This window comes from Hyperolius riggenbachi, chromosome 12 (genome assembly GCF_040937935.1).
Source record: "Hyperolius riggenbachi isolate aHypRig1 chromosome 12, aHypRig1.pri, whole genome shotgun sequence".
Lineage (NCBI taxonomy): Eukaryota > Metazoa > Chordata > Amphibia > Anura > Hyperoliidae > Hyperolius > Hyperolius riggenbachi.
The window spans coordinates 59,570,748-59,587,102 of NC_090657.1; the positions used below are offsets into that span (position 1 = coordinate 59,570,748).

At 41.9% G+C, this 16,355-nt stretch overlaps 1 protein-coding gene across 1 annotated transcript in view; it reads left to right on the plus strand.

Annotated features, from left to right (window-relative positions):
- ANKFN1 (ankyrin repeat and fibronectin type III domain containing 1) overlaps positions 1-16,355 on the plus strand; it is a 964,382-nt gene that overhangs the window by 515,938 nt on the left and 432,089 nt on the right. Inside the window, exon 6 of the mRNA XM_068263418.1 lies at positions 13,036-13,231. Coding sequence (XP_068119519.1) covers positions 13,052-13,231 — 180 coding nt within the window. The 5' untranslated portion in view covers positions 13,036-13,051. The remainder of the gene's footprint in view (positions 1-13,035; positions 13,232-16,355) is intronic.

Genomic DNA, 16,355 nt, shown 5'->3' on the forward strand with positions numbered 1-16,355 from the left:
ATGAGGTTCAAAGACAGGAACTCCGCCGCCCGCAGAACTCCTCTTCCAGGTTTGCGCCTCATATGGTTACCGGCGCAATAGTTTATAACCCTGTGTGGCTAGGAAGTGGAAGAACCCGGAAGAGAGGTCCTGCAGGAGGCAGAGAGGTAATGTATTAATACAGGGGGGTACATTTACACTAGGGGGGACAGCATCCAGGGGTTTCTGTTGCATTCCACGATCTTGATTGTCGCACGCCGTTACAGCTGTGCACCCAGTCGAGCATGTGGGCCCGACATCTTGCAGCATATCCAATCGATACATGCGACCAATTTTGACCCAAAATTGGTCACATCTGCGATCGGGCATGCTTTTGGTGGCACCGATTTTTTTTTTTTTTTTTTTTTTTTTTTTATGTGGTTTCAATAATTATCCAATTGCATGGTCGATCGAACGCCAAATCGGTAGGTGTTTGGTCACCTTTATTCTGATGCTCTTGGATTCGGGACAGCAGCCAGACAAGCACAATTGCAACATATGTTTAGGGACGCGCAGCCTTTCCACCCACCTTTTCTTAAGCACAATTGTTTGTTTGAAGGGAATGAGAACCATAAACTCTTCCATATTCTCTCACATTGGGTGTCCTTGCATATCTCTCTGCCTGTGAGCAAGGCAAAGTGTTTCATATGGATATAAAGGAGAAGGTTAAACATTGAGGGACAAGACTTGTTTGATGCTTTTTATTGCAAGACTTGTTTTAAAAGTGGAAAAAGTATTTTCAGTCAGTGTAAAACCTTAAAGGGGTTCTCCGGTACCTGTCAAAAAGCTAAAACTTACACTTACCTGGGGCTACTATCGGCCCCCTGCAGCTGTCATGTCCCCTGCCGTCCTCCTCCGATGCTCTGTTCCCCGCTGCTGGTAATCTGCTAATTATTCGTCTTACTAGAAGAATAGAACTGCGGCCGCACGCGTGCTCGCTCCCATGCATTATCGGGGACTCGCTGCACAGGCGCTGTACAATAAAACTTCGTAATGTGACTGCGCAGTAAGCTCCCGATAACGTGCATGGGAGCAAGCACACGTGCGGCCGTGCAGCCACAGTTCTATTCGTCTAGTTAGACGAAAAGAGCTGCGACGGGGAATGGAGCATCGGAGGAGGACGCCGCGGGACATGACAGCTGCAGGGGGCCGATAGAAGCCGAAGGTAAGTGTCAGTTTTAGCTTTTTGACAGGTACCGGAGAACCCCTTTAACTATTGTTCCTATATCCTCAGTTGTGTCTATAGCGCCCTATAGTCACAATGTCTTAGTGTTAGCTTCAGCTCTGGCCTCATGAGTACAGCAGCCAAGCTTATCTATCAGTCTTGCTATTCCTTATCTGCTGCTCCTTTCTGCAAATCTACACACTGTCTCCTCCCTCCACATCTTATTTGCTGCTCCTTTCTGCAAATCCATACAGTGGCTCCTCCCTCCACATCTTAATTGCTGCTCCTCTCTGAAAATCCATTTTCAGGCGATTTTCCGGCGATCGCGTTTCAGTGTTATAGAAGCACTACACGCGATTGCAGCGAAATCACTGCAGTGTTCAGTGATTTTTCCGCGTGAAATTGTGGAAAAATCACTCCTGCAAACCGCCGGAAAAAAATCTCCAGCGTTTTGCGTTTCTAAGTGTGAATGGGGCCTCAGATGCAGTGACTTTTTTTCCTCACTTTTGGGGGAGAAAAAGTGAGTATTAGGGCTCAGCCACACTATGTGCTTTTCTGAGCGCTTGTGATTGATTAGCTCTTTTTAACCTCTTGATGACCAGCTAATGCCGATTGGCGTAAAATGGTCGTCTGCGGGTTACTATGGAAACGGCCGCTCGTTCGAGCGGCCTTTCCATGTCAGTTCATGGAGGACGTCTCCGTGAACAGCCGGAGAGCCGCCGTTAGCGGCTAGCCGGCAAAATGTAAACACGCGGGGAAGAAGTCCCTGCTGTTTACATCAAACGGCGCTGCTGCGCAGCAGCGCCGTAAGGCAGATCGGCGATCCCCGGCCTCTGATTGGCCGGGGATCGCCGGCATATGATAGGCTGAAGCCTATCCTTCAATGCGCAGGATGGAAATCCGTCCTGCGCAGCTCACAGGGGGAGGGAGAGGGAGGGAGCGGGCGAGACGGCCGAGAACGCTGCGGAGGGGGGCTTTGAAGAGCCCCCCGCTAAGCAAATGCAGCCGGCGGCGATCAGACCCCCCCAGCAGGACATCCCCCTAGTGGGGAAAAAAGGGGGGTAGTCTGATCGCCCTGCTGCACTCCTGATCAGTGCTGCGGGCTGTAGAGCCCACGCAGCACTGATCACTGAAAAATCCCCTGGTTGGCAAGAGGTTAAAAATCGCTCCCATTCACAATAATTAAAATTGTGGTAAAAATTGCATAAAAATCACAGCAATTTTTACACGATTTTTAACGCAATTTTAATGAAAGTGAATGGGAGCGATTTTTTTAAAAAGCGCTCAAAGCGGTAATCAATCACAAAACGCTCAGAAAAGTGCTTATCGTGTGGCTGAGCCCTAATGGTCCAAAAAATACTGTAATAGCAGTTTATCCATCCGGTTGGTTGTGGATCAATGGGGGTCTCTACTGAGGCCATTTTCTTCCCTTTATTTCTAAATGACCATGTTCACTGAGACAAGTAGTAAGGGAAAATGTCCTTAAAGATTAACCCGTAACCAAGAATTGAACTTCATCCCAATCAGTAGCTGATACCCCCTTTCCCATTAGAAATATATTACTTTTCTCAAACTGATCATCAGGGGGTCCTGTATGGCTGATTTTGTGGTGAAACCCCTCCCACAAATGCCAGCGTCTCACAGCACTGAGGTAGTGACATCACACTGTGGGAGCCTTGTTGCATTGTGGGAAATGACAGCTGTTTACAACTGCCAAAAAAAAGCAAGCAGCATCTCCTTCCAGTGACATCACCTGCCAGCAGTAAAAATGTCACCATGTGATAAATGTCTGAATGTAAATCAGGGAGAGGAAAGATTTTATAATGGGCAAACACTGAATGAATCATTTATATATAATTATTGTAAAAAAATTATATATTCATTGTGTTATTTTCACTACACATCCTCTAAAAAAAAAAAAAAAAAAAGCACAGACAGATAAAAACTGACAAAAGCTCTAAACTTTACCAACTATCTAAGAGGGTAAGCAAGAGCTTTGTTCAGACTCACACTTTTTACCCTAAAGTGAATTTCCATATTGGTCAGTGCAGTCATCTGTTATATTAAAGTAGCACTGATGCGAAAATAGGGAGATTTTAAATTGTCTGTGTAGTACGGATAATTAATAGAATATTAGTAGAAAAGAAAATGCTCATATTTTTATTTTCAGTTATATAGCTTTATTTATAACATTGCATCATTCTGTCATATTTGCAGTTTAGAAACCACATTCTTTATTTTAAGATGTAAAGCGAAGCAGAAATATTGACCCTTTGAAATTTCCTGCACCCTTATATCAAGCGGTCTCTCACTGTTTCTTGGCTGTTCCAGCTTTTCAGAAAACAGAACTGAGCTTGCCCAAGTTGGTCGAATAGCTCAGAGAAGCTCTTTTGCATAGATCACAACTTAAGTGTTTTAACTCTTCCTGTTCTGGAAAACCATATGAGACTCTTCTCTTTGCTACTAATGTTCTTTTTCTTAGCTGTACTATACATACAACTCATGATCTCATAAGTTTATTTTCGCTTTAGGTTTGCTTTAACCTATTGGGGACCGCCCGTAGTAAAACCTACGCCGTACTGCTGGCTACAGGGGGGACATCTGGCTACAGGGGACACACCATGCCCAGCAAGTCACACCCGGGATCTGCCTACCGGACCCCGCCCCCAAACGCCCCCCCCCCCCCGCATGTAAAATAGCCTGGTCCTTAAAGGGGGTTAGGCAGCCTGTCCCCAAAGGGTTAAAGAACCAAGCAAGTGGCTTGAAAATCAAAAGGGAGGGATTTTCTCCTGACACTAGGAACTTCCTCCCGACACTTCCTCCCACACTTTCCTACACTAGTTCATCTCCTGGGGGTGGCTCTGGATCCCAACAATTATTTTCAAGCAGTGTTAACATTTGATTATGTACTGTGGTTTTATTCCCTACATTTATTTCAGGGTTACTGTAAGTCACAGATCAGACCACGTATGTTTGCAGCCTTGTATGTTTGAGGAATAAATAGAAAGCTCTAAAAGGGAAAAGCAAAGTCACGACTCCTTTTCACACAGCGCAGTGAAGGCCTCTGCCTGGCTGTGATAAAGGCCTGCGATGTAACCGTACAATGGAACCCTGCATGCCATTCTGTTCTTTTGTGTGCTGTGCACATTCGCCAACCCTTTACAGCTATAAGCATCTGCTCATGTTGCGGTATGACAGCCTCCTTCTTCCAAGTATTCTGAATCCCAGCACTCCTATGTTGGTGCTGAATAGAGATGGCTCGAACCTCCGATTTTAGGTTCGCAAACCTCGACCACGAACTTCCGAAAAAGTTAGCGCGAACCGCAATAGACTTCAATGGGCAGGCAAACTTTCAAAACTACAAACACAAATTCTGGCCATAGCTGGAGGGGAGAAGCGGCACCTTGGGGGGGCCCACAGGCTCTGGGGCAATTGCCCCTTTTGCCTTTATGGAAGCGCCGACCCTGAACCTCGGTAGTGTTATCCTCACACTAACCTTTCCTGCCTCAATTACTTCACTAACTTACCCTCTACCCACGCCTAACATTAACCTCCTAACCCTCTTTGCCCAAGGCCCTTTCTCCACCTTCACGTTTCCAGATGCTATTTCCGTAACACGATGCAACATCGCAGGGACATCAGAAGCGCATAGACTGCACTGTCAGATGTCCTCCGTCCATTTGTTGCGATTCACACACAGAAACGCAATGCATGGTTGCCAAACAATTCCTACAATCGCATTGCAATTTCCATTCATTATAATGACTGAAAATCACAACTATTATTGAAAAGATTTGCCTAGTAATGTAGGTGCCATGTGTTGCAACGGCTCTTGCATTTCCCCATGGGCACAAGTGGAGAGGGGGCCAAACGCAACACCCACCTCCCCCGCTGACCCCGGCCCCCACCAGTCTCCCCACCGCTGCAATCCTTGTTGTCGAAGCCACTGTGGCGCTCTGCTACAGGGGTAGCCAAACTCCAGTGCTGTCCCCACCAGTGATGTGTAATTGCAATTTCCCAGATTTTGTAATTTTCATAGTTATGTTCGTAGTGGAAAAATCATCATGAAAAAGTATGCAGAATTTTGTGAAATTATGACCATACACAAATTTTCTGTATTCATGATCGTTTTTGTTACGTTTTCCATGTAGAACACAAAATTACATTTTGTGTTACCTGTAATTTCCATTATTTTGTGTGAAGCAAGAAATTACAATTTCCATAATTTTCATTAATTCCAATAAATTACAGAATTACGAACAACACCTGAAATTACGATTTAACACGAAGTTCCGAATTAAGATTTTTCTGATAATTACGAATTACAATTTTGTGGCGTCCTTGCTAATTTTGTAATTATGAAAATGCTAAATTTCGATTATTCATTGGATCGCACCGCTATCTATGCCGCTACAGATACTCCCCTCCTATAACATCAGTCGCCATTACTATGGAGGGGAACTCTAGGCTGTTTAGTTATGCAGCCTTCTGCCTCTGAGCATTGTGGGAGACAATGCAGGTGTTGTTTCTGCTCATTTTAGCACACCCCGCAAGAAATATTCTGCAGTGATGCAGCTGCCAGCAGTAATGATGTCACCACCTGTGATACATTTAAAAGACATTGAAGTGAGCAGTATATATATGGAGGCTGCCATATTTATTTCCGTGTAAACAATACCGGTTGCCTGGCAGTCCTGCTGATCTGTCATGCACCACTAGTGTGAATCTCACACCTGAAGCAAGCATACAGCCAATCCAGTCAGACTTACATTGACTTTTTCAACATTTCTTTGTTACAGCTGATACAAATACTGCAATACATTTGCAGTGTGTCTACTTCCTACTTTCATGGAAGCAGACATATTGTTACACATCCTGTGTTTACAAATTAGCAGCTCTGCCATGGCAAAGGAGATTCCTGAGCTAACACAGCTGAGAGATCAAATTACGGTGGTGGTTAGTCACAGATACATACAGGGTGCATTTCTCTGTTTTCCTTGTGTCCTGTGCAAGAGTTCAGGTCCACTTTTAGTGACAAAAAAATGGAGGAAAGTGGCAAAGAATCCACAAGAATGGCGAGGAACAGTGAGCTGTATTTTCTACAATGTACGCCAGCTATTGCTGGTTGTTTACTATACTATACTTGGGTATTATAATTGTTTTTTTAATGGAATGACATTTCTTCAGTAGCTTTTGCAGGAATGATAAATATGAAGCAACCAATCATGCAATTTTCAGAAATGTTGCCGAAAGGTATTTTCCATCTGAAATCAATAATGGCCGTTAAATCTGCTGCCACAATTGACCTGATCATTCAGCACTCTGTGTGAGCGAATTCAGCATCGCATCTAACATGACTGACAACACAGTCCCTTGTCATTTCCAGGCAATTACTGCAGTGCAACACATTTCCCTCACTTTTAATGGCTGAACATAATTTTCCTCTCTGTTATCCGATTTGGCTTTATTTTCAATGTGATGTCCTCAAAGGGGCTCTAAAAGTGATTACAAATATGTAAGAATTGATTGTTTGTTTTCTTGGAGTTTAAAGGACCACTGTTGCGAACATCTTAAAGAGAATCTGTACTGTCCGATTTGTACAATAAAAAAACACCAATTGAGTCACTGTGATCTCCGAGTCCTGGATATCTCTTTACCGTTTCCGCCGCTCCACGCCATGATCCTGGATTTTTTTTTTTTTAATCAATTAATTTTTATTAAATAAGCTATTTTTTAACAAACAAGTTAATATAACTATAGCAAAAAATCAACTGGTGTACATTTTGCTTATACGTCATAAGAACATCGTAATAAAGCGTTCCATAAAAGGAGAAATGCAAAAAGGTATGCACATTTTTCACAAAAAATTCCCAGCGATAACAACTTAAAGAAGAATACCTGTTCACAGTGTAATGTCTAACCGCATTCTACATTCTGTAGAGATAAGACTAGACTGACAGTTACCTCCTAATGAGGTTCACCACTAAGGCTACTTTCACACCAAGACGTTGCGTTTTAGGGGAGGTTATGGTCGCATAACGTGCCCCTAACGCAACGCCTGGTGGTGTTGAAGCAGGACGCCAGAGGAAGCCGCATTATGCAGCTCTTTGTGCGCTCCGTGGGCCATATGCAATTCCAAGAGTAAAACCGCAAATGCGATGCGTTCGGAATTTCGCCACGCATCGCTTCATAGTTTTCGTGAGATGCAATTTTTTTTTCATGTCAGAGAATAAGAGGCGCAAAAGTATTATGCGCTGGCGCAATATCAAGTTTCGCTTGCGCAATCCTACTTTGCGGCCGCGCAAAAGTTGCGATAGCGAAATCGCTCTCGCATGTCTCAATCAAAAGTCTATGTAAAATTATTGATTGTGGCATGTGACGATGTTGGAATCCATGAATAACATATATTTGTAACCCAGATACTAATTTATTTGTATATTGCCCCCTAACAGCAAGCATGTATTTGTTGGAAAGTAATTCTAGCGAAAAGTTTTATACTGTTGTACTGTGTACATAATTGTATGTGCATAAAAAGTGTGCTAATGTGTAAATTAGACCATACTGCCAGTAGTGTGTTAATTAAGTGCAACAAAGAATCAGCTGTGGCGTTTACCTTAATTGGTAATTAAGTCCATAAGGCATGCTGAATGTGTTAGTGAAGTTATAAAAAAGCATGTGTGGCTTACATCAATCTGTTGCTCTGTGGGGCAACTACATAAGAAGTTATGTCACGGCGGACTTCCTCTAGTACACATCATGAACATGGAGACAGGCAAAAGAGGAGGGAGAGGAGTTTATCCAAAGTGCGGCTCAGAGTGGATTGTGACATGCCGCAAGTCAAAGCACCTAGCTTCTGGAAAGATCCGTTTTCAAGAAACTGCAGACAAGCCAAAAGACGGGTCATACCTGACACTGCCCTATTTGTGTAGGCCTTCGGCTCCAAATAAGGCTCCAGATCATGGTATAATTTTTGAAGGGCAGGAGTATTTAATCTAGTCAACTCATATAGCTCACGAGAACTGAGACTAGCAGCCTGGAGGCGACAACGATATTTGCGAGGCTGTTGCCTCAAATATATTCTTCGTGTCCGACGCTGCAAACGACAAAACTCTGAATAAAGTGCTGCAAATGGCTCCATCTTCTTGTAATGAACATCCTTCAACACACAATACTTAATACATGTGCTTTTATTCACATACAAACCAAAATAATTAAATTCATTAATTGAATAATTACACATTATATGATTCCTAACAACAACATCAACTGACATTGGAAACACATTTAGAACATATATACGTCACAAACAAAATTTAGCTTACAGTTCCAAAATGAGATATAAACAGACTATACATTGTTCAAAGTTGAACATACCATATTAAGACATTATAACAACATTTATAACATAACACTCTGTTCAACTTAACGTTATCTCCAAAACATAGGTGTTTTCACCTAGTCCATGCAGGTGAGAAGTTTACACGTATATTTGTCGCAAACATCCGCTACAAAACTAGTGAAAAAACGATTTGCATTCACCGAGTTCATGTGGGAAGCGGAAAATACATCGCAAGCAAAAATTTCTCCGCATTTTTTGCACATGCAGTTGCAAGACCGCAATTGCATAGTGCGAAAGCGTGATCGCCTGCGCACCTTGCGAAACAGCTCATTGCGCATGCGGAAACTTCAATTGCATATGGCCCCGTGTGTCTCTGTGGCGCTGATTGGCTGGCGGGACCACGTGATGCGGAGTGTTCCACTCCGCATCACGTGGTCCCGCCAGGCAATCAGCGCACAAAGCGGCCACTCCAGGAAGAAAACCCTGCACGTCAGCAGTGCAGTGAATATTAATTAGCAATGTGGCTAATTACTGTGCATGGGCAACCAGTCTAACACTGCTAAAGCCGCATAGAACGCACAGCATGCTGCACTTTCTCAGAACGTGCAGCGTTACACTGTAACGCAACGTGAGCACTGTGAACAGCCCATTGATTTTTCATTGCTGTGCGGTGGGGGTGCGTTACAGGCTGCTCTAACGTGCGCCTGTAACGTCTTACTGTGAAAGCGGCCTAAAGGCATATTCCCCTTAAATGATATCCCGTAGGGGTATTTAAACATAGGTACACCTAGTTGAAAAACATAAAGCAGCAACTATTCATCATGAAACAACAAGGAAAGAGGGAGGAAAGAAAGAGGAAGAAAAGAAGTGTCATCTCCCCGGACAAGCTTTTATGATATACTGTAATCACATTATGATGTAATCATAATCATCACAAGACACCTAGCGAAGGAAGAGGAAGTACATAGTAGTATTGAGAGTAAAGTGGTTCCCATATTTTTTCAAATTGTACGATTTTATCAAGCAAAATTGCACGCATTTTATCATAAAACCTAGCTTGACCAAGTCGCTGCAACACAGACTGGTATGGCAGCGAGGGGGTTCTCCATGCAGCAGCTATGACTTGCTTGGTTGCTGAAATATATGTGTAATCAGCTTAAAGTGTTTCTTCGAGACCCCATCTGGTTTAAAACCTAACAAAGCAACTTCAGGAGATTTTGGGAAAGAGGTGCCAGCTATCGAATAGATTTGATATACTCCTATGCCAAAGCCTCCTGACCTTGGGGCACGTCCACTACACGTGAAAATGTTCCTACTTGAAGGCATCCACGAAAACAGCGTTCAGAATACTTTTGATTAAATTTTGCCATTCTGAGGGTTGTGAGGTGCCACCGAAATAAAACTGACATTTGTTTCAACAACATTAGAACAAATTGAGGGTTTATGCACATTCTACCATATATTATCCATGTCTTCGATATCCAGTTCTATGTTTAAGTCACATTCCCACTTCAGCACGTACGAGGGTTTGTGTTGTTTTGGGGTAGCAACCAAACCGGCATAAATTAGGGAGATCATACCTGGGGCAAATAGGTCTGAATAACATTTATGTTCAAAAATAGTACGAGTTAGCAAGGATTCTCATCCCACCGTCAACTTTTGTATGAAATGTTTAACTTGAAGATTTCTAAAAACTTCAGAACTCAGTAGTTTTCTTCCCTCTACCAATGTTTGGAAAGGTTTAACACCCGTATCAAGTCCTATACTATGGTAAGATTGTTTTCTTTCCATTTAGCAAAGGTTTTAGAATTAGACAAGCCTGGTGTGAAATAGGGATGACCTATTATCATAGACGTAGGTCGATGAGACATCAACTTGCCCTTTCTTCTAGCGCAATCCCGTATCTTGAGGGAGTGCAAGATTAATGGATTATTTATCTTTTTGCGAGCTGGAGGATCTACCCATAATAGGTTAGAAAGTTGAATTGGCTTACTATATTCTCGCTCTATAAGTACCCATTTAGGAAGTCTGGATGCGGCGTGCCATAGCGCCAATTGTGCAACCTGCGCCGCTTGGTAATATTTGGATATATTGGGGAGCCCCACTCGCCCATTTTGTTTAAATCTATAAAGCACTTGTTTAGCTATCCTAGGTTTGATGTTCCCCCATATATAAGATTCTACCAGTTTTTGTAGTTGAGCGAGAGTGCTTGAAGGTACTAATACAGGCAAAACTCTAAAATAATATCATTTAGGAAGAATTACCATCTTAACTGCAGCTAGCCTGAGCCTTCCCAGCCAAGATATGGAGTATCTCTTCCAACTGTCCAACAATGCTTTGATTTTGTTCAAGAGGGCAGGATAATTTTGCTTTGTATGTGTCTTGATACGGATTTGTTAAAGATATACCTAGGTATGACAATTTATGGGTTTCCCATTTAAATTCAAAACGGTTTTGTAATCTGTTAATGGTTAAGCTATCTAGACTCTAGAGTGGTATTCAAAGCTTTAGATTTTTTACTGTTTATGCTTAAACCAGAAATATCTTCAAATTGGGTTAATATTATAGATAGATTCAGGAGAGAAATAAAAGGGTTAGAAAAGGAAAGAATTACATCATCCTCATATAGGTTAATTTTGTGCTGTACCACATTAATGTTTTATACCCCCAATATCTGGGTGATCTCTGATTATAGCCGCAATGGGCTCTGTGATCCTGGCTTTTAATCGCCTGTTTTAGGCAGTGTTTACAAACAAAAAACATGGCCGCTAACCAGGAAGTGATGTGTGTGTGTGTGTGTGTACATATGTATATGTATGTATATATGTATATATATGTATGTTACAGTATACTACAAGTTTTTATTACATAGTGAATTTTCTGCACTCCAGTCAGGGAGTCAGGGATTCTTACAGTTTCTCAGCTTGGGTGGTTCCCTCCCCCCTCAGACAAGCTGAAATTGAGAGCAGAGACCTGTCTGTGACTCATGCACACACACACAGAGCCACAGAGCCTCTATCACAGCAGAGGCAGTGCATTCCTCCCTGGGTCGACAAAGCTTGACAAAGAAAAGCAGATTAGATATATTACAGAGACCGTGCAACTAGAAAAGGCTGCAGTAATCCAGACCACATTAGAACAGGTATAGGATAGAAGAAATAAGGCTGAAAATGTTGTTACAGAGTCTCTTTAACATTTAAAATATACTTGAAGGCATACAAAAAAGAAGTCTGTTTCTTCCACAGTAAAATGAGCCATACATTATTTTTCTCCTATGTTGCTGTCACTTACAGTAGGTCGTAGAAATCTAACATTACCGACAGGTTTTGGGCTAATCCATCTCTTCCTGTGGGATTCTCAGCATGGCCTTTATTCTTTATGAAGAGAATCCTTGAAAAAGATTTAAGATGCTGTCCAGCCTTCTTGCTTGATGCACACTTTTTTTGGCAGTGTGGCGGAGCAACTGCCATTCACGAAGTGCTTTCGAAAATAAAGAAAACCCTGAAAATCCCCATGAGGAGATGGGCTAGTCCAAAACCTGTCGGTTCTGTGAGATTTCTACTACTGCAAATCAAATATTTCCGATTTTCATGCAGGATGTTGTAAATTTATATGCAAATATATGCCGCTTGAAAATGGAACAATCAAGTCCCACTAAGGTTTAAACTGATTGTTCCTTTTTCAAGCTGCACAAATTTGCATATATATTTACATAAACCTGCATCAACTCGGAAATATTTGCATCTCATTGATCATCCCTAGCGCCTGATGCAATCTGGTTGGTTAGGAATATCTGGGACGGTTCATGAGATGCAAATAAACCAGAGAGGATGCATGAATATACAAATGATGTATGCTAAATTATATAGGTTGAAAATGAACAAATCTAATCCCTCCAAGATGGAATTTTCTGGCTGGAATTTGCATAATCCTGTGCATAGTCCTATAAATTGCTCACTTTTGTGTCATACATCTTGTTCTACTTTCCTTGTAGTGATTCTTTTTGCTTTGGTAATGCTGATAAATTAAGTTAGGATTTTTCCTTGTTAAAGAGAAACAGTGACCAAGGATTGAACTTTATCCCAATCAGTAGCTAATACCCCTTTTCCTATGAGAAATATTTTCCTTTTCTCAAACGGATCATCAGGGGGGTCTGTATGGCTGATATTGTGGGGAAACCCCTCCCACAGTGTGATGTCAGGACCATGGTTCTGACATCACACTGTGGGAGCCTTGTTGCATTGTGGGAAATAACAGCTGTTTCCAACTGCTAAAAAAAAAAAAAAAAAAAAAAAACAGCATCTCCTGCCAGTGACATTACCTGCTAGCAGTAAAAATGTCACCATGTGATAATAAATTTCGGAATGTAAATCTGGGAGAGGAAAGAGTTTACAATGGGCAAACACTGACTAAATCATTTATTCATAATTATTGTAAAAATGAAGCACTTTTTTATTACATTATTTTCACTGGAGTTCCTCTTTAACTTTGCTTTTTGTTGTTTTTGTTACAGGATTTGAAGGGCAAGGATGACTCAGCAGATGCAAAATTTACAGCTGACTCAGTCCAAGAGGATCAGCGCGCCCTCTTCACCCAATGCCGCCAAACGCCTATATCGAAACCTCTCCGAAAAACTTAAGGGCAGCCATTCGTCCTTCGATGAGGCATATTTCAGAGCGAGAGCGGACCGCTTCCGTAAGCCTTCTGTTGTAAGTGGAGTTATTTTTCAACTTTTCTTTGGTGACAGTAAAATGTGTGACCAAAAGCGATCTACAGCGATGTTTTACTTTTTAAATTTTTTTTTTATGAAAAACAACCCTACGCACACTCCTAGTGCTGCCATATATTGCGATGTAAGTTTGTGGCTATGGTGCTGAATAGCGAACTAGTTAAGGGCTCAGCCTCTGATATAGTAGAACTGGGTTTGATTCTCAGCACTTCCTGTTCAATAAGCAGCACCTATTCAGTTGGGAGTTCTTGGGCAAGACTCCCTAACACTGCTACTGCCTATAGAGCACACCCTAGTGGCTGCAGCTCTGGTGCTTTGAGTCCACCAGGAAAAAAGTGCGATATGAATATCCTGTGTCTTGTCTTAGTTGGCTGCCAGTGATGGTGTGATAGTCTAACGGCTACAAAGTTCAGCTATGATTAGCCAAGCTTTGGATATTGGCTAGGTGGGGGTTAGTGTTAGAATATCGGTTCCAGAGTTCCGCTATTAGCTGAGATATGGATATCGGCTATGTGGTGAGGTTAATGTTAGGAGTTATTAGGCACCAGTACGGGTGGTTAATGTTAAAGTGGAGCTAAGCTTAAAACTTCCTCTCTGCTAAATTAGCCACAGCATGATAACCCTTATGAGAAAATAAATGTCTTACAGTTTAACCACTTCACCACCACCGTCACATATATCTTCGCCCCTTTTAACACCCTTTTACAACCAGGGGCGTAGATACATGCACCCCCCGCCTCTACCGCCGCTGTCCGCGCTCCCGCTCGCTTGTGCACGCGCTCCCGCGCACGCCGCCGCCCGCTTGCCCGGAGATCAATAACCAGGAAAAGCCGTTCCCGTTCGTTGATCTAAGCCCCCAGCAGTGATCGGCTGCTTCTATGAAAAGCAGCGCGATCATTGTGAAAAAGTTTCCCAGCCTCATTGTGCTTCCTGTAAGCGTACTTCCGACGCTTACAGGAGGCATTCACAAAAAGTTACTGTGGCCATCTTGTGGGCAAATAGTAAAAATACATCCAAAAACATTTTTCATATATAAATACCTTGTTTTACATTATAAATTAACTCATTACCTTCCACACTCCCCAATTTTTTAATTTTTTTTTTGGTAATAAAAAGAAAAAAATTACAATAAAAAAATATATATAAATAGTTACCTTAGGGACTGAACTCTTTAAATATTTATGTCAAAATTGTATAACACTGTTACTTTATAAACTATGGGCTTGTAATTAGGGATGGACACAAAACTTGAAAAAATGCACCTTTATTTCCAAATAAAATATTGGCGCCAAACATTGTGATAGGGACATAATTTAAACGGTGTAATAACCGGGACAAATAGGCAAATACATTTCATGGATTTTAATTACAGTAGCATGCATTATTTAAAAAACTATAATGGCCGAAAATGGAAAAATTAGGATTTTTTCCCCACATTTTTTCCTATTTTCCCATTAAAATACATTTAGAATAAAATAATTCTTGGCATAATGTCCCACCTAAAGAAAGCCTAATTGGTGGCGGAAAAAACAAGATATAGTTAATTTCATTGCGATAAGTAATGATATAGACGAATGAATGGAAGGAAGGACCGCTGAAAGGTGAAAATTGCTCTGGTGCTCAAGGGGTAATACCCCTCAGTTGTGAAGCGGTTAAGAAAATCCTAAATATCACCCCCCCCCCCCCCCCAAAAAAAAATAACATGACAAGTTTTTTTTCACTTGGTTGCACTGTTGCAGAAGGCCCTGAAAGGGTTACGCCTCAGTGTTTTATATATGGAGAGCTGCCTAGGCAGAGCTTTCCTGCAGTCTATTCACAGTTGCTTACAAAGGTGGCCATACACTGATAGATTTGCAGCAGATTCGACCATCAGATAGATTCCTGTCAGATGCCTATCAGGTTGAATCTGACATGCATCTATCTGATGTGTGCCACACACAAGGAACAGATTTCCAACAGATTTCAGAATGAAATCTATTGGAAATCTATCTAAATGCATTATTGGACCGTTAGATCCAATCCAACTCTATGGGCCATCAATCTGCAGCCAGCAGCAGATCGACCTAGATTTTCCATCCTGTCAGATCGATCAAATCGATCAAAATTGACTGCAAATCGATCAATTTGGGAATTTAAAATAATCGATTTCTGATTGATGTCTGAAATCGACCAGTGTATGGGCCCCTTTAGTACTTATTAAAAAGTTTATCTGCCTAAACAAACCCAGAACACAGAGTAGTGAAATTCTTCAGTAACTATATGTAGTATAAAGACTTTTCATTGTGTGCTGTGCAGGAGTTCACATTCTTTTTAAGCATAGGTGAAGGCAGAATGTTAGCGCAGCGGAGCACACTCGTCTGTCCGTCCAGACTGCCTCTTCCCTCCTGTGCCCTTCCCTCACCTCCTGGTGGCTGTACTCGGTGACCTGGCGCTGTTATGGGAGTACATACGTACATATGCGGTACAAATGCTGGGAGATGACTGACGCACTCAGGAGCCCACCGGCAGGACATCAAAAAGCATCCACTTGAAACACTGATTATTGGCTCCAGGGATGACCCCTAAGAGGTGAGTTAGACTATGTAGGGTGGGAAGCAGAGCCGCAATGTGGTAGTACCACAATTTATCCTTTTTTTTTGTTTGTTTGTTTTTTTTGTTTTTAAATATTTAGTTGATTTTTTTTTATTGTAGCAGAAGCATATCTACAAAGCAAAAGAAAATTTATCTCCCCCCCCCCCCCCCTTTTTCTGTAGCACGGTCAACCGGAGGGCCATCCAGAAAGTAACAACCATGTGCTTTTAACTGCCACATGCGGTATTCTTTCTTTGCGTGTCTCGTTATTTCTCCTCTCTCTGCACCACTTTTTCAATGATCAGTTCCTGGTAAATGAATTAAATGTGTGAAAATATGTTGCGGCACTCCCTTTAATTTCTGAAGATGAATAATTCCCCGTTATCCAGGCATTATTCTACAGTAATGCTGTTTTTAAAGCACTGATTGAGTTCTCCAAACACGTCTGTTTGTTCACGATAAGCCACCACAGCTTGTGTCTCTGTCTGCAAAAATTAGAGATATTTTTTTCCAAGTAGTTTTATATTTCTCCC